Here is an 18,870-nt window from a genome sequence, read left to right on the forward strand (position 1 = left end):
GACAACAAAACCAGTCTTAAGTCGCTGGGGTGTATTTGTAAAAATAGCCAACAATACATTGTATGGGTCAAAATGATCGATTTTTCTTTTATGCCAAAAATCATTAGAATATTAAGTTAAGATCATGTTTCATAAAGATATTTTGTAAATAACGTAAATATATCAAAACTTAATTTTTGATTAGTAGGCTAATATGCATTGCTAAAAACCTAATTTTGACAACTCTAAATGCAATTTTCTTATAAAGGTTTTTTTTTTTTTTTTTTCTCCCTCAGATTCCAGATAATCAAATAGTTGTAGCTCAGCCAAATACTGTCAGATCCTAATAAACCATGCATCACTGGAAAGCTTATTTATTGATGTAAATTTCAATAAATAAAAACTGGTTTTGTGGTCTAGGGTCACATATATCCTAATAATGTATCTTTTTTTTTTCTCTCTCTCTTTTTTTCAGACTTCAAAATTGAAACTCTGAGAGAGGATTCCGTACAAAACTGCAGCTAGACTTACTGAAAACCTATTAACGGGAACATGCACTCAAAGTCTGTAAACCAACTTGTTTAAAACGAAAACGCACTGCTTAGAAAAGCACCAGCAGCAGTGTTTGAAGAGGACTCAGAGTCCCAGGGTTCCTGATTGACTCGAGTGACGAGGAAGTGCTGCAGAGAGAGCGCGTGCTGGAGAGCGAGCTGTCAATTACTGAGACACGAGACGAGCAGACACACGTCAACACACGCGCTCCTGAGATTATAATCCGTGGACCTCGCGCTTGTCTAAAATGGGTAAGCGTTTATACCACTATAAACGATGTGAAAACTTTCTAATGTCTAATATTAACATTTCTTTATATTGTTTGGTTTTTACACAAGGCGAGGGTCTCTGTTAACTGATTTTCTTGGCACTGACGGTTATCAAAGGTTCTTCAAAGCAAAACAAAACAGTTTTCTGGTTTTAATTTAAATGCCTAACTTAATAATTAAGTTTAAGATATTGTCTAGCCTATATTTTAAAGCCACGTCAAGAAGCGGTTCTGAGACACTAATTTTAGTGTCTAGGCTATTTCTTATAATTTAATTTTAACTTGTTGTATATAAAATACTAGACTAGTCAGAATAGCTACTATAAAGATAAATGTAAAATCTTATTAGGACATCTATGGGAAAACAAATGAAACATTAAGTAGCCTAATGAACATAACGTACTGGTTGAGCTGATAAACAATATACCTAGTAAAAAATATGATAAACACTGTCTGATTATTTAGTAGTAGCTAGTTTAAACAATAAGTAAAATAAAATAAAAGACTCCTTTTTGGAAGGAGTTAATGTTAAGTGGATTATCATAATGGCTATTACTGTCATTTTTAGTAATTTAAGTGACTATAATAAGGACTAGATATGAGTAACCATAACAGGTTTAGCTCTTTGAGGAAGTGGTTTTAGAGAAATAGCAACACATTGCTGTTGAAGCGTAAAAACCCCTCATCTGATACGCCAACAGCAAACTGATGAGAATAGGCCAGATAAGCGTATTGACCAAACATCGCAGGTCATCTCTGCTTGGGAAGCCTTATCACATATATGTATTTCTACGCTGATAACTTGCTTTGATGTAGTCATAATGTGAATACCAGTTTGTTTGTGACATTATGACGCTATCGCATTGTGATGTTATCACACGTTCTGGTTTTATTTGTGAGGCAATCAGGGATATGACAAATGCATGGTTAGCCCTTCAGATGAAAAGCAACAGTTTAAAGGCTTCGGTGTTTGTAGAGATGCTCACTTAAAGAATTCATTTGGGTTTAGAACTTTTTTTGGTCCCATCCGCACAATAGCGGGCTGCCAGAAACAATGCAGAAGTTGCTATCGCACCAGTGATAATATCAGTCCAACTTGTCACAATCTTTCTGCACTGTGGCTCAGAAGGGGAAGTAAAATAACAGAAGCCTGTTGAGTGCCCTGGCACAGGAAACGTCTGATCTCGAAAGCGAAGCGTTGCTGGATGTTACAGACAGAGATATGAGTGTAAAGGGTGGCAAGAAGGGGAAGTGGAGACTTTGAGGTAGAGGCAACCCAGAGCAAACCTATAATTCAGTGCTTGTGTGGTTTGTGAATAAGATGCTGTCAGGTACCTGATGGTTACATTGTGCTGGTTCTATTCACACCAGATACCCGAACACTAGATGACTTGATATGCTCGCCTGTGTGTCATTATTGACCTGAAATTTGGCCATCGAAAGTCCAGTGTGATGATAGTGTCCCCCACTGCACCTTCTACAGATACACAAAGCACTGAAAAGCGTATAAAAATGCAATCGCTGCACATCAGATGTCTGAATTATAAAAGACTGTGCAATGAATGCACAACTGGTAAGTTCATGCAAGATATGGATTTTATAATAGAGGATGCATTGGTGGGTTAATTTTGTTAGACAGCTCGCAAACGTTTATTTTTATATTCCAGCAGAGTATCACATAGCTGTGGTTTATGCATACAGACAGGAAGTAGTGTTGTAATCATGTGGTTTCGTATTAGAATGTTCTCTCTTTCTTTCATTCTTTCTATCTGTCTTTCTTAATGTGTCTTACTCCCATTTAACTCAAATCTTCAGATTCAAAACTGCATTTTATAAAGCAGATGCTGGGTTGCTCTGCTCATGCTAAATTAGCATCTGATTTGGATGTTTAATGTGAATGGGATCCACGGGATATACTCAAAGACACCAAACTCTCAATGGACCGATGCCCTTTTAAAAGGGACTAATATGATAACTTTATGTATTCTTAAATCACTCGTATGTACCGTTATGGTACTAATATGTACCATTTAGGGTAAATAAGGTGCAAACATGTACCCTTTAGCTTTTGTAGGTATACTCCACTGACAACTTGTTTCTAAGCGTGTAGAGATGAGGGGTGTTTCTGCAGATCTAATCAGTGTAAGTGCTGCTGGTGAAGGGACAGTTTAACCGAAAACGAAAATTCCGTCATCATTTAATTACCTTCATGTTGTTCCAAACCTTTTTGACTTTCTTTCTTCCGTCGAGTATAAAAGAAGATGTTTTGAATACTATGGTGTTCTTGTTAACCAAAACTAAAACATTTACAGATTTACAGATTACAGATAAAATCAAAATATATATATTAGATACATTATTTTTTTAACTTGTCTTGGCAGCATTTTTGCATAAGCTGACAGACTGAAATTTCTAAAACTGGATAATTTTTTTAAAATCTATATAGAAATCCCTAATAACTAATTAAAGTGATAAAAGCACATAAATTGTCTCAAACTAAAAAAAAAAAAGTTTCAGTTGTAGTGCTAAAATTCTAAATTCTTGAATTCTACAATTATACTGACTAAAGCTATATAGAAATATTTTTTTTAATTAAAAAAAATTACTAAAAGTTTAAAAAGAATGTAGAAAAACTACCCAAATGTAAACAAAAAATTGTAAACAATTTTTTATATGAAAATATGAATATGAAATATGAAAATATTAAAATAAGCTAATTAAAAATGTTAAGAAATACATTTAATAATAAATACTAAAAGTATAATTATACTAAATTAATTAATTAAATTTAAATTAATTACTAAAATAACACTGAAGAATGTTTCAGCGGTTTTTAACTGTACAAGCCCCAAACAACACTGGTTTCATTTACTTCCATTGCGTGGTCAAAGAAACATTTGATTTATTTATCTTTTTGTGCTCAGCAGAAGAAATTCATACAGGTTTGGACTGCCATGAGAGTGAATACATCTTGACAGAATTTGCATATTAATCTCTGGGTGAACCAATTCCAGTTTACCAGTTGCTTTCCAGAGTATTCCCCACTGCTTTTCTGTGGCGTATCTGTAAAAGACCTGTGTCTCTGTTCCCAAAATGAGTATTTATCAACTGATTCAACTGCATCAGCTTTGGAAATGGAAAAACTCACATCGGCTGCACACTAACGGAAAGTTTCAGTCACTGTAGTGTTTGATGTATTAGGTGTTTACACCTTCATCTGTGAGTAGTGACTAGTATGCTGTGCTTTGTTTTAGTGTTGGACCCTCGAGGAGAGGTCGATGTTGGTGAAGGAGAACTAGAAGACCTTGAAAAGCAAAACCAGGAGATGAATTCACCAAACCAGGTAAGACAGCACATGTGGCTCGTGATTCACTTCTCCTCTTGTCGTTTCAAGCCTGTGTGGTGTTATTCCTTGTGGAAGGACGCATTTGTGAGAACATTTCTCGATCGTAGCTTATCATATGACTTCAGTCACAGACTATTTTCATGATGGTCATTCTGTGGCAAAAGCTACGTAGCAGTTCTCAAAATTTCTGCTTTTGTGTTCCAGTGAAAAAAGTCTAAAAGGGTTTGGAGCGTCACACGGGCGAGTAAATGATGACAGAATTTGTATTATTTTGGGCGAACTGTCCCTTTAATGCATCGTTTCCCAAAACTGTAAATGTGAATTTAAGTTTGTATGTAGCTTTATTAATTTCACATAACTGATACTCCCGATGTGGCTGAAGTGCAAATTTTGCTCGTAAAAATAACATCTCACTTCCCCTTTCGATCTAATGACTGTTGCCAAATTGATTTCTGGTTTATTGCAATATTTCGGTTACTGAGAATGCTGATGTCAGTAACAGTAGTTAGTCACATGAGATATGACACTGTTACCTTGTGGTTAGATTGTCCATTCGACTTTCATTTTGCAAGAAAAAAACTTTTTTTTCTCTAACGCGAGCCGGAAAAATCGGTATCCCAGTGTATTTACATGCACTGACTCAACAGCCTCTGGTCTCATTTATTTCGGTCATAGTTTTCAGTTCTTCTTTCCTGCAGTACATCAGAATAACAAGTGAATGAGCCAGTTTTGAGGGTTGCATCGCAGGGGGCTGGTGAAAGGTGGCACGTATCGTCATTTCTTTTAGGATACACACAAGGACACGCATATAAACAATCACAGATGTTTTCTTTTCTCTCTCTCTCTCACACACTTCTTGTAATTGAAACAGTGTTTGTATGCTAGTGCAAAGATGCATCATATTTCCAGGGTGGCGTCAGAAGTTGAAAGCCGTGTGGTTTTGGTGGCGAGCGCTGGCCATGCCACTGCGTCTTCATCAAGCATGTATAAACTCTCATTCTGAGTGTTATTGACACGTCCGCTGCAGACTAACCCACGCACTTTTCCGAAATTTGAATGAGGTGGAAATTTAAGAAGCTGCATCTCGCAGAAAGTCTCTCACACTGGGGTCTGTGCTACTTTTAGCCACAGTTCGAGAGGGACTGGGGCACGGTTCTCAGCACACAAAAAACCCTTCCTGTTTGAAACTCGAAGGTAGCATTTAAGAGCTAAGCTCTTCCCTATTGTGGTCTTGATATGACTGTATTAAATTGAACGAGTGATCTTGTGTTTTTGTTACATATCAAGTGGCCTAGATAGTTTTGTGAGAGCAGGTTTTATGTATTTTAATATGCTTGCACACCAGTTGCATCTCTACTTTGATTATATTTGTGGTTAAAGAATGATTTTGTAACAAGTTCAGTAGATAAAAGGCATTAAATGCATACACAATATAAACAGACCTTAAGAAACCGAATTCGGGAAAAAAAACTACCACCTGCGTTTTTCTCAAAAATGCATTTCCCTTGAATACAAGATATTCAAATATTTATTCCAAGAACTAGTGCTAACACACTATTCCTCAAAGCTGGTTATCTGTGTTGTCAATATAACAGGAAATGTTTGGGTAGATGGTAATCAGATGAACCCGTATAAGAAATTTCAGTGAAGATGACTCAATTCAGGACAGACTGGAGCTCAGCAGCACCCGTAGCAAAAGACGTGTCAATTTTTCTCTGTTGTATTTACGACTGAAGCGAGGGAAAGAATGAATCAGACTCTCTTAGATTGCCCCAGCTTTAAGGCCCACATGTATGATATTATTCCCTTCACAGAAGACAGATTTGACCTCAGGCCTCAATGTTTACTCATTTCACTACACTGAAAAGGGGCCTTCTTATCTTCTATATTACTCAGAGGCTAGAATAAAGCCCTATATGCACAATATTAGTCATTGTAGAGGCTTATTCTGGGAAGAAGTTACCCTCTCTGAGGAACTCTATTCAGTGTGAAACTTACTGACTGAACATTGCTTTGGCAGCAAACGACAGAGATCAACCACCAGAGTCATCAAATGGAAATCCAAAGCTTTCTGTGCGTAGCGTATATAGTCACTGGGGAATTTCTCTCTTTGCAGGCTGTTACAGATTGTTTTTGTCTTTTTACCTTTTTTGGCGGGCGAATGTGATTTTAACCAAACGTTGTTTCCAAAAACAATTAAGCCGTCTAAAAAAAACTGCTGAAACAAGTCTATGCTTAGCTGAGAAGTGGCTAAAACCTAAAACCAGATTACACACTTTTGTACAAAGTTTTTCCATGTTGATTCATTGTCAGTCAAGTTAACTTTATCTCTGCAGCGCTTTATACAATATAGATTGGTTCAAAGCAGCTTCACAGAGATGAACATGAAAACAACAGAATCAATTATGGAAACTGATGTTAAGAGACAATATTGTCATAATGAGTTATAAGCAATTCTACAGAAGGCATCAGTGTCTTTCGTTATTCAGCTCAAGTCACTTCTGTTTCTTTCTTCCATCAGCGTTTTTAACCCTGTTACTTATGTTCTAAGGTTTACCAACGTTTCCGCACCCCCCCCCCCCCCTCCTCTTATAAGTCATGTGTATTGTTACTGAGTGGGCAAACTTGTGACGGCTTGCGTTCATTTCTGCATGCCTTCACTCTTTCATTTCTCGCTTGCGGCCTGCCTTCACTGTGGGTCATTGTCCTGTGTGCTAGCGTGCTAGATGCTAGCAGTTCCACTTCGGCCTGATCATTTAGCACTTTGCCACACAGGGTGAATGTGCTGTTTTTCTGTAGATAACATTCACTTACTTCCCTCTTTTAACCGGGCTTGTTCCTTCCTTGCTATACAAGAACATGTACAAAGTTTATAAGGTGCTGATCATCACTTTAGCGCAGTTTGCGTAAAATATCCTGAACAGTTTGTGCTAAAGATACCGATCATACCCCAAATCATGAGAAGAGGTGTTTGTAAGTTATCAGACTTGTGCATTTCACATGGTGCACGATTAAAAAGGCAAAGAATGGAACACATTTTCTTACGAGGAAGGTTAAAAAGTAATCAAAGTGTAGTAGTATACCTTACCTAATATATGTAATCCAACAGATTACATTACTAACTACAATTACCATAATTTGAATCTGCAATCAGTAATGAACTAAAGTTTGTAAGGAATCTACCCAGCGATGGCAGTAGGCTAATCTTACAACTACATAAAACATCATGGGAATCAACTATAACATAATAGAAACTATTCAGCATTGGGCTAAAAACACCAAGAACAGCTTAGTATTTGTACAGTAATGTTAACATACCTAGCGGTGGGTTTTGCAAGCATAAAAACCACTAACGTTTCCTGACAACTTGTGTTTTTCTCTGTATTAGCCTTGATTTAGGCTGCGTACTACTACTATAATACAAAGGATGACCTAAGTGCAAACTGAATATAATGTTTTCTGATACTTAATTGCATATTTACATCACTGACAAGCATTTATGCTAAACAAAAATAGACTTAAATAACCTGGTGTCATATATTTAAGTGTATTTGTAACGACAAAGTTGCGATATGAATTAATATTTAAAATGTATTTTAAAACATATTTAATATTATAATCAAGTACTTTGCATGTGCTTTATGTTGGTCAATAAATCATAATTCTATAAAGCATGACAGAATATTAAAACAACTATTTAAAATGTACATTAAAACAAAACTTGACATTATTAAGAAGTGCACTTTTAAAAGCGTACTTAAGTGTGTTAAGAAACATAGTCATTAAATTGTACTCTAAGTACACTTAAGTGGCCTTGTATCAATAATATTGCAATAACTGCAAATATAGTTTTATATATATTTAAGATTCACTTCTTTTTCACAGCGGATGATAGTGAGATTTCTGTGGTCTATATCGTGGCCCGTTCACACCAAGAATCACAAATATAAAGATAACTTTATTAGTGTCCACCATAACGGATGATAATAAATTGTTTGTTATAAGCATGTGCTGTAGTTTTTTTTTTCATCTGCTGCTTTAAAGATTTTGATTGGCTTTCAATGATTTTATTGTGCATCAGCTAGGAAAAAAAATGGTTCAAACATCATGGTTCCTGTGTGTTGTTACAGTTATTGTTAGTTGTGGTTTGAAGTATTAAACATTATCATTGTAGTTATCATGAACAGCCCTTTATTCTGGAGTTTAGCTTCTTCCAAAAGGCCTTTTGATCAAATAGTGTGATCTGAGGAACATATCTCAGAATCCCACTTCACTTTTTTAGTATCATATAGATAAGGAAGACTACATTCATACTCTTGTGTTTCAGCTGAAAATCACAAGATTTGCGGACACCAAACTCCCGCCCTCTTGCAGTAACTGCAAAGTTTCTCATGTTTGCACCACTTGTGTCTTTATCACAGCACCAGTGCAGCTTTCTTTTGTGAAAACCCCACCAGTGGTTCGGTTTCCCTTCAAACAGGATGTCTGGTTACTTATTGAAAGTGGTGGTGAAAGCCAAAGCTGTTGTGTTTTCAGTCTCACACTCTGAATTTGACTGTCTCAGAACGGGGTTGCATGAGCACCTATATCACCTGCAATTTTGCATGAGGCTCTGAGAAAATGAATCAGTGAGAAGATTTATCAGGCTGTTTGTGTGAAAGTGAAATTTGAAGTTTGTTCGAAGCACAGTTACGCTGCTTCCTGTAAATGACACAGACTCACCCACATATATTCATATATTGCCTATATCATGTACAGTGCACACACATACTGTAGATTTAATGGTTGTTGAATTGTTATGTTGGGAACTCTTGAATTGGGCAGAAATGGACAATCATATGAAGTAGAAAATTTTTTAACTAGGGTGATTCTCACAAAAACATGTCCAGGTCATTTCAACTCTAAATAAATAAGAGAAAAAATAAAGTTGATAAAAATATGTATTTTGCATTTGCATTCTTTTTTGAGACCCTTTATTTAATTTTTATTTATTAACCGGTACATACTTTACATGTATGTGTAAATATATGTATTTAATTATTTTAATTTATGATAAAAATTTGATTTAAATTGTACAAGAAATACTACCATAATCTAAATTGATTACTATTTAAATGTTAAGCATAAATAAAATATTTAAATAAATAAAATATTTTTTCCACAGTATAAAAGACAAGTGAGGTATATGAAAACAATGTCACAATCTTCAAAGAATATGCATAACATTACTAAAATATTCTTTCTTCAAGTAAAAGCACTTGTATTTTGGGACACATTTTGTGACTTTTAACCGTGCACAATTTTTCCACTAGACCAGCAGGGAGATGGAGAGCCTGGTGTCCACCAATAGCAGCGAGGAAGCTTCCAGAACGGACCAATCTGAGAGTGAAGAGAGGACCTTTGTGACCAATCTGTACTGTTTCATGAAGGAAAGAGGCACGCCCATAGAGAGAATTCCCCATCTTGGCTTTAAACAGAGTGAGTCTGAATACTGCCGCATGTAATATTACAGCATTTAATTAAGTGGGTTTCAGCTGGATTTGCTTCAAGATGTAGATTTTACATTGAACATCATGTGGCAACTCAACACAAAAACCTCAAATACTTCCAAAATCGTGCAGATGGACTGTAATTCAATACATTTGATGTAAATGTATTTGTTAAGGAAAAAGTTTTACTTTGAAGCTTTCAACAGCAATAATTCACCTCACCACATCACAATCCAAGTGAATCCATGTTTAGTGTTCATCTTTTGTTTTACATTTTTATAGTTTTGTTCATGGTTTCTGAGCTTGAGGGCATGTTACACAATGTGTACGTGTTGAAATCTGTCTGATTTGACTAGATACACAGACTTTGATATCAGAAGCAAAGTTTTAAAACTTGAACAGCCTATGCATCATGCCGTTCCAACTACGCACAGATATTTAGTAAATTCCATTAATATTTACCTTTAGCATGATTTCTCTGAACAGAACATATCCGCAACCATTTTTATGGGCTGCAACGCACTCATTAAAACCACTAATATATCATATATGTAAAACATGCTGACTAAATCATGAACCGTATCTGACACTTTCCAAGAACGTGGTACACTTTGGTGTGCAAGGACTTTTTTCTTTAAATCACGAGATAGAAATCAGATTATTAATGAAGTTATGAGAACAAATCTAAAATAAAGGAATTAATTAAGATTCAATTATTATTAGTCAGATTTAATTAACTGTATTAAAAAATATATTTAAAATTATTTATGAAAGAAAAAATATATTTAGTCCCACATTTTGCATAGCTATATCAATCTTAGTTTTCCTCATTACATTACACTCAAAGTTGACTCAATTTGGACTTTTTATATTGGGACAGACAGACAATACATTTTGTTGTGTTGAGCTTAAACATGTAAGTCTGTTAACCAAAATATTTTCTTCAATTAATAGAACATATGTTTATTAATAACCACGAACCAATATTTGGTACCACTACTGAGTTAGGCTACATTTTGAAATTAACTTGTACTTTATGAAAAGAAACATCCATTTAAAAAAAAAAAATGTATGCAGTAATAAACAACATGAAACACTAGAGAAGGCTTTGCCACAAACTCAACTGACAGGCATATGTGTGTGTGTGTGTGTGTGTGGTAAATGAAACCGCGTGTCTGCGCCATGCATTAACAGAGACACGCAAAACATGCAGGATTCATATTAAGATAGACTTTGGCTTTATATTTACAGATACATATCATGATTTAATTATAATGACCTACTTTTCATTAATTAATGCAAAGTTTGATAATTTCCGTGACAATCCGCGCTAAACTGTTAATTCTGTTTTTATGACTTGATAAAGACTACACTGCGTAATTTTCCCACTTATCATGCGTCCACTTGCCTGATGTGAAGATAAAATATTGTGTCACGAGATCTCATCACACCCTTAATATATATATAAATTATATATTTATATAAACAAAACAGCTCGTGTAACATTTAAGCTGACTTCCTTTAACTAAAGAGCACCTCATTTCACTGATTTTCACTGTTTTGATGAGAAATTTGTGTAATGACGCAACCATGTCGCTGTCTTTTTTTCCAGTCAACCTGTGGAAAATCTACAAAGCTGTGGAGACACTTGGAGGATATGATGCGGTTAGTATCCTCAGACAAACAAACCTCCAGACAGACCTTTCACAACCTGGTGCTGGTCTGTCGCCCCAATCTCTCATTCACACCCCTGATAGCATTATCTTGTCAATATATTGTGCAAGTATGCCAACTGCCTGAGGCTTCTGCACCTAATGAGGAAATTGAGAAGCAGGTCATGCATTTGCCACTTGCTCTTGCACAGTGGAAACTATGATGGCTGTAGGCCACACCATACATGCAACAGTGACCGTTATGACCACAATGAGAACGAGGGTCCATCTTCCACCTAGCTCTTTCAACCCAAACCTGCTGCTTCAAAGCTTTGTTCTGTCACACTTGAGTTTCCACTCACTTTAAGGTGCTAAAATGTTTGTATTTTTAATAAGTGTGCGTGTGGTCAGTAAAACCGATGTATGTCTGTTTGCATATCATTTTAGTGGGTCTTGTGTATGTGTGTGAATTAGGTCTGGGAGTGGAAAATCTGACCTTGTACTCTAAAAAGAGTCACGCTAAAAAATGCCATCATTGCATCAGTCAGACTTTTTTTTCCAGTAACACAACTAAACTGAACGTGTTTGCTGTCATCAAACAAACTTCAGAGGACTGATACCTGTAAAAAAAAAAAGTACCTTGGTCATTAATTGATTTAGCAATGTGTCAGGCAGTAAGGGTGGTATTAGCATTGTAAAGCTGAAACTTTTATCAGCCTGTGAACATAAATTTGGGGTATGTACTTACACACATATGAGGCAACCTCTGAAACTAACCAGTGACTAATCATGAAGTTCCACTATGACAAGAGCTGATCAGACTGATACTGCAGTGCATGCAATACACACACAGTCAGTCCAAGAAAACAAAATGCAAGCACAGATAGTAATTTAGAATTGCATATGAAACACATTTATCCATAAGGCGCTTTCACATCAGCTAAACTTTGTGGGCAAAGAAGGTCCATTGTCAGTAGTGATGCATGAAGCATCGTTTAGTCAGAGGTCACTTCCTAATTAAACAGCATTGTGTTGGTCAGCATGGCAAATTTACATGTTCGGAGTTAAACTAGCTTGAATTCGATACAAAATCTATATAAGGAACACATCCCTTGTGTGAAATTCCCATTGAGAAGACTGGATTTTGCCTGTAAACTTTAGTTGTATAAAGGTAAATTTATGTAACCACACTCTTAGAACACCAAGCTATTAATTTTTGGCATTTTTGCCTTTATGATAGGACAGTTTAGATCTGACAGGATGCGAAGTGGGAGAGAGAAAGAGAGGGGTGGGATTAAGAAAGGTCCTTGAGTCGGGATATGAATTCGGGAAAGCTTGTATCACAATGACGCTGTTTGTCGGTGTGCGGCCCAAGAGGCTATTGGCCCTGACAAAACACTTAACTATTTTCAAAGATGTTTTATTAACAAAGTTTGGGAGGCTCACATTAGGATAATCAACAAATTTAGCACAGGTAGAGCATGCTAATTAGCACAATTATAGTAAATATTTATACAGCCAACTTACCTCTGTCCCAAAACATTTTTCAGGGTTTCCCTCATCCTTCCCAAATCCTAACTATTCCTATCCCAGCTTGGTCTAGGGTGACCACCCGTCCCGCGTAGCGCATGCGCGCACAGCGTTTGAAGCCCAATTCATGCGTCCCACAAATTGAGACTGTGTCATGCGTAATCAATGCTTGCTCAAAAAAAGTTGGTTGCTCATCTCTATCTGGAGTCACCAAGTCAACAAGTCGATCTTGGAAGCATTTTAAGTCGAACTTGTGAATTAGAATCACTATTATCTGGTTTTGTCTATTATCTACAGGGTGTGTAATAACGTTGTGTTTGCTCACAGGTAACAGCGCGGAGGCTATGGAAAAATGTGTATGATGAGCTGGGTGGTAGTCCGGGCAGTACCAGTGCAGCCACCTGCACACGCAGACACTACGAAAGGTAAACTCACTTGTTAACTGTAATGAACCACACTATTTTTTTTTATTCAGAATCACAAGTCGAAAGTCGGATCGCTCAAACTCTCATTGCCCACATGAACACAATTGCTCAGTTAAAGAAAGGTGCATTGACCGTTAACCAATGGCTCCAACTCTTTCTTTGTGCAGGTTGGTGTTGCCCTTTGAGCGGCAGCTGAGGGGGGAAGAGGACAAACCGCTACCACCCTCCAAACCTCGAAAGCAGTACAAGAGAAGCCCTGAGAACAGGGGAAGTAAGCCAGAGAGCAAGAAGAAGAGGAAGATGGAGAGAGACGAGTGCGAGGTAAGCAGGAAGAAAATGCTCTTGGATCAAAGAAACTCTTTGTTAAATGTACAATTAGGGTTGTGTACAACTATGCTATGAGAACTTCTGCTTTGTGATGACACATTTTTAAGTAATAACGCAAACAGATTGTTGAATTGATTCATTGTAATGGACCATTTTGAACCATCCATCCACTCTTCAAACCAGTTGTCCTATGTAGGGTCAGGGGCACGCTGGAGCCAATCCCAGTGTCTCAGGCCATAGGCAGGGAGACTGCTCCTGGGGATTCACTGTCCAACCTTGTTCCACGCATCTGGCCTGTGACTTTTCAAGTGATACCGAACACCTTGATAAGCTGGAACAGGTGTGTTTGATTAGGGTTGGAGCTGAACTCTGCAGGACAGTGGGTCCCCAGGTGCAGGGTTGACAAACTATGCCCTGGACGGTTGGCTGTTTGAACCCAGTCATTGAAAAGAATTTAGTGCCGTTTATGCTACTAAAAAAATCTAAATCAGGGATGTCAAACAGTTCCTGGAGGGCTACACAGCAGAGTTAAGCTTCAGATTGAATTAAACACACCTTAACCAGCCCTGTTTAAAAAAAGAGCTTACGCTGGTTATGTTTTGAAGCATGGCAGCTGGTTTAAGCTGGTCCTTAGTTGGTAATGAGCTGGTTTAAGCTGTCTAGAGCTGGTAATAAACTTGTCTAGCAACTAGCTCCTGCTCAGGACCAGGTCAGGACCAACTTAGACCAGTTTAAAACTTAAGGTAGCTTATGTTGGAGCAGGTTGGTGTTAAACTCTGCAGGACTGTGGCCCTCCAGGAGATGATTTTGACACCCTCGGTCTAAATGCCCCCACATTCTTAGTCTTGGGAGAAGGACGGGTCACAGTTGATCAGCTAGTCTAAAGACATTCTTTAGGAAATGAAATAGCCAAGTAAAAGGCACATTAGAACTTTCACGATATTCAGAATGTTGCTCTTATATTGCCAGCAAAACAACAATTTGATGCATAGTGTATATCTCTAAATGTCCTGTGTGTGGAGATATATCTGTCTGCTCCGTGTTCTGAAACATATCCCTTTTGTTCACAGGAGAAAATGGGATCAGATCATCACTGTGAGAGAGGGATGTGTTCCCATCACAGTCCATGGTTAACATCCACCGATCGCCTGGACTCTGATCAGTCATCCGGGGTTTCTGTTCACGGTCCCCTCCCTGGCTCCTGCTCTAGAGAGATCTCTCTCCTTCATACCCCGACTGAGGTGATCTCTCCCTTGGAGAAGAAGAAGCGTCTGGCCCAGGCTAGCCTGACCATCCCTGCCTCTGGCGCCTTGGAAGATGGGGCAGAACTAGAGAGACCCTCTGTTATTCAGCTGTCCCACTCTTCCCAGTCTCCTGTGTGTCCTTCTTCCACTCGCACTCGACACTCTTCCGATGGCTCACCCCTTCCCGTCTCTTCCCCGTCTGGCTCCTTATCCCGCAGCCCCTCTCCTTGCTCTGTCTCCTCTGAGGACTGTATAGCCATGCCGACCCAGAAGTCTCCTTCCAAAGATACCGAAAGTAAGACACCTTCTCGTTTGTCTGCTCTCCCCACATCCAAGGCTACTAGCACAGGAGTTTGCAAGCCTCTCGGATGTTACCCCAGCAGCAAAGAATTTGTCAACTATCACCGCTACCATTACAGGGATTTCCTGCAAAGTGGCCCACCCCATTCCGAAAAGACCCAGAGGAGTCTTTCGACATGGACCGAGGATGGTAAATCCAGCACCAGACTTACATCCTACAGGATGCCTTCACCTGCATACACCAAACCCTGCTGGGTCCCTCATGCCTCCAGCTTCTACAAGGTCTCACCACGAGATCCCTGCAGGCCTGTGTCACTACAGCCCACTTTTAAACCGCACATGTCCTACCCCCAGCACCTCCTCAAGAGGCCCACGGCTGAGGAATCCTACTTGAAGAAGATACCAGTAGCCCCTTCAAATCGCATTACGGACAGGAAAGAGAAAGCAAAGACAGCGTTGCCTCTGCCTACCCAGCAGTTTCTCTTCCACCCTCATCCCAGTCTAACAATGCCCTACCTGCCAACCTTGGAGAGACCTCGGGCAGACTTAACCGAACAGTTGAAGGCTCTACCTCTTCAACCGGTCCTTGTTCCAAGCCATCTAACAATACCTTCTGCTCAGACCCACTCTATGCATTGCCCGCCAGTGGGCAACCCCTTTACTGGATCTTACGAGGCTGCTTTGCCCTCCTACCCTTACGCGTTGCCCATCTGGCATCCACCCTCTGGGTACAACATGGCAGGCCTGCAGCCTTACTGAACTATTCTTAAATGACTGGTCCTTACGGTCTAGCCTTCTGTTACTCTTCAAGTCTATAGGTCAGCGTGAAACCAAAGTTGATCGTTTACTTTCTTAATACAGACTCCTTTACAACTTCCTACAAACTCTGATACTGAAGGATCAAGTCGAGTTTCATGATCAAGTTTCAGGATCATTTTACATGAAGTAAAATGGGTTGCAAAGTGTTTAGTGTTGATTTTAAAAACTAATGCTAACTGAAAGACTGTTACATACAAAGTCCTACAGCTCAGCTGGTGGAGCATAGCACTTGCAACGCCAAGGTTTTGGAATCAATTCCTAGTGTATACACACAATACTGATCAAATGTAGCAGTGAATGCACTGTTGTAAATCACTTTGGAGAAATGTATGCCAAATGCTGTTAAAATGTAAATGCTACATGTTGATGTGTTCATCAGTGTGCCTAGATCTGCAAAAGAGAATAGTCTCCTTTTTTTTTAATGCCATTCTTCTAACGAATATAAATTATTTTGTGGTACAATTCAGGGTCCAGTGTAAATAATCATTAAGGTTCTTGCATATCTTGACAAAGGGCTATATTCACATAAGGGTACATCTTTTTTTTTTTTTTTATATTTCTATTCTAAGGCACTTGACCAGATCAATGCATTTGACAGAGCACCAATAATGTGAAAAAAGTCTGTAATGTATAGATGTACATTGCATCCAGACTGAATGTAAAAAAAAATATTTTTCTATAAAATAAATTTGTCAAGATAATTTCAGGTCTTCAAGACACTTCCTGTAAATCAATTGCAAAGATTCTAGCAATGAGATGACACATCATGTGTGTTGAAACACCAAATTTATTTTACAGGACAGTTCAACAAGAAGAGCATTCAATCTCAACACTTTCAGAGTAAATGGAGCATATTTTTGGTCCCACAGAATTGGGAATGTACTTTATCTAAACACCGAAAAATCAAAGACAACATCTGTAGACATCTCTTTTGCAAGAATGTGCAAACTTCTGTAATGCTTGTAAATTTTAAGTAATAGCTCATTTATGTAACAGGCCAAGGAATGCATTGCATTTCTAGGGGAAAGTTTGGAATGTGTAAGCAGCTGATATTGCACAGCAAAAAACAGGGCATGTAAACTATTCCTCCCCCCAAAAATTAAACCAACATCCACAATTAGGAAAGCACTTCCAAACTTGCATTTCAGATCTGCTTATGTGAATCAACCAAAAAGAAAGAACTAGTCCCCTATAAAGTCCAATTCTATTCTTCAGAACAGAGATTAGCAAAGGATATTGTGCATAAGTCTGACTATCTATGGTGACTGAATCAGTATGAGAGTGTTTTAGCCATCTGTGCGGTGAAGTGTATATTTCAGTGGGGTAACTCATGTGGAACAAGTTTATAGTAAGCACCACAGGATGGGCAGCGCTGGGCCTCACCCTGATGCAACCAAAACCAAACCACTGCAGTGTTGTCCTCTTCACCTTCAAAAAACAAAGACACAGGTTAACAGGGTCGACCAAATATCATTAGGGGTCTCATATAATGGCTCATACTGTTAATAAACATACTAGACGACTAGTTAGCTTTGGTCTTTATGTTCAGCAGCCTTTTAGTCAGCACTGCCATTGTTAAGTAAACATGCTAATTTGGCAATTTGTATTAATGAGAGACAAGGATAAAGGCATAAAGAGTTCTGATACAGTAGCTAAATTATACGATCACTTACAAACACAGCCAACAATCCTCTTGGTGGTTATGGAGGGGACGATGTGAGGGTCCTGTTTGGAGCCTGCATACTCCTTCGGTTTCAAGATGTTATACGGATCCTAGTGGAGAAGACACCATTGATTGTTGTTAACTCACACAGCACTCTTTATTTCACAAGATGCCACAACAGAACAATAGAGCACGTTACAAGACACTCACAGTTCCTCTCTTGGACGCCTCCAACACAACCTTCTCCAGACCGGTGGCCTGCTCATCATCTGTGGGGATGCCTGAACACAAGTTCCCCAATTAATCTTACTACAGACAAAGAGTGCAAGGTGTACTGATGTTCCACAAGCATTTTATTTTTGTTGTTTTCACAATTTTTGGCAAATCATTTGGCTTGACCTACTTAAAGGTCAAGCCAAACTCGTAAGCAATATATAATCACGCATAGTGTATGAAATAAGTTGAAATTATAACAAACCTATGAGAAAGCCATAGTAAAGACACAAAACATCATAAAGATGTTCTGCTCCTAATTTTCATATACTTGTGACTTTATTTCAATGACAAAAGTATTGTTAGAATTATTGGTATATATTGTAAATTTATGACATAAAACAATATAAATATAATTGAAAATATCAACTCTTTTGTCATAATTTCACGTTAAACATTCGCATTTCATTATTATGGCTTTTGTACTAATTACGACTCACAATTTAGAGCTAATTTTATAACTTCGCACTTTTTTTCTCGCGATTTCTATTTTTCTTTGATCGCATTTACACTTGATCATACACTTCAATTATACTGTTAGTATGCAACAAACCTGCAAGTGTAACTGCGACTAAATTAGCGACTAAGAGGATTAGACTTAGTACGAGCACACTGACAACTCTTCAAGGAGGAAATAACGCTGAAGCATTTCGACGAAAATGATGCAATAGTTGCATTCAAGCCCGTGTGTGTGTGTATAAGTTATATATAAATATATATAACGTTAGTTGAGAGATGCTGTCACTACACAAACAGGCGATATCACTCTCGATCTAAGCTGTATTTTTCAGCGCAAACCGTTCAAACACGCACTCAAAATAAAGGCATTGCTCGAGCAATAGTACCTCCAGACGCCAGTCCCCTGACTAGAGCTTGAGCTGGCCGAGGCTGACGGCTGTAAACGGCAGAAGCAGCACGGGTCGCTGATCTCAAGAGAAGCCTGGCCGCCATTCTGACTGATACACTGCGCATGCGCCATTGCGCCACAGCTTCAGATGAAGAG

General features: G+C 38.2%; 2 protein-coding genes across 2 annotated transcripts; one reads left to right on the forward strand and one right to left on the reverse strand.

Annotated features, from left to right (window-relative positions):
* The first annotated feature begins 543 nt into the window (after window positions 1–543).
* arid5a (AT rich interactive domain 5A (MRF1-like)) lies at window positions 544–16,632 on the forward strand. The gene is made up of 7 exons (XM_052563705.1): window positions 544–782; window positions 4,054–4,142; window positions 9,458–9,623; window positions 11,247–11,299; window positions 13,144–13,241; window positions 13,409–13,562; window positions 14,639–16,632. Exons 1-7 carry the CDS (start codon window positions 779–781, stop codon window positions 15,869–15,871), a joined length of 1,797 nt encoding a protein of 598 aa, XP_052419665.1. The 5' UTR covers window positions 544–778; the 3' UTR covers window positions 15,872–16,632.
* A 68-nt stretch (window positions 16,633–16,700) lies between these two features.
* LOC127963679 (cytochrome c oxidase subunit 5B, mitochondrial) lies at window positions 16,701–18,870 on the reverse strand. Its single transcript, XM_052563706.1, has 4 exons — window positions 18,713–18,870; window positions 17,805–17,875; window positions 17,605–17,704; window positions 16,701–17,359 (listed from the first exon to the last, which is right to left on the reverse strand). The coding sequence occupies exons 1-4, from the start codon at window positions 18,837–18,839 to the stop codon at window positions 17,247–17,249; spliced, it is 411 nt and encodes a 136-aa protein (XP_052419666.1). The 5' UTR covers window positions 18,840–18,870; the 3' UTR covers window positions 16,701–17,246.

This window comes from Carassius gibelio, chromosome B8 (genome assembly GCF_023724105.1).
Source record: "Carassius gibelio isolate Cgi1373 ecotype wild population from Czech Republic chromosome B8, carGib1.2-hapl.c, whole genome shotgun sequence".
Taxonomy (NCBI): Eukaryota; Metazoa; Chordata; class Actinopteri; order Cypriniformes; family Cyprinidae; genus Carassius; species Carassius gibelio.

Coding starts and splice junctions, on each gene's coding strand:
- arid5a (XM_052563705.1), top strand. Junction 4,143..9,457: donor AGATGAATTCACCAAACCAG/GTAAGACAGCAC, acceptor TTTTTCCACTAG/ACCAGCAGGGAGATGGAGAG. Junction 13,242..13,408: donor ACACGCAGACACTACGAAAG/GTAAACTCACTT, acceptor TTCTTTGTGCAG/GTTGGTGTTGCCCTTTGAGC.
- LOC127963679 (XM_052563706.1), bottom strand. CDS start 18,839: ATGCGCAGTGTATCAGTCAGAATGGCGGCCAGGCTTCTCTTGAGATCA. Junction 17,705..17,804: donor AGGCGTCCAAGAGAGGAACT/GTGAGTGTCTTG, acceptor CTTCTCCACTAG/GATCCGTATAACATCTTGAA. Junction 17,360..17,604: donor GAGGATTGTTGGCTGTGTTT/GTAAGTGATCGT, acceptor TGTTTTTTGAAG/GTGAAGAGGACAACACTGCA.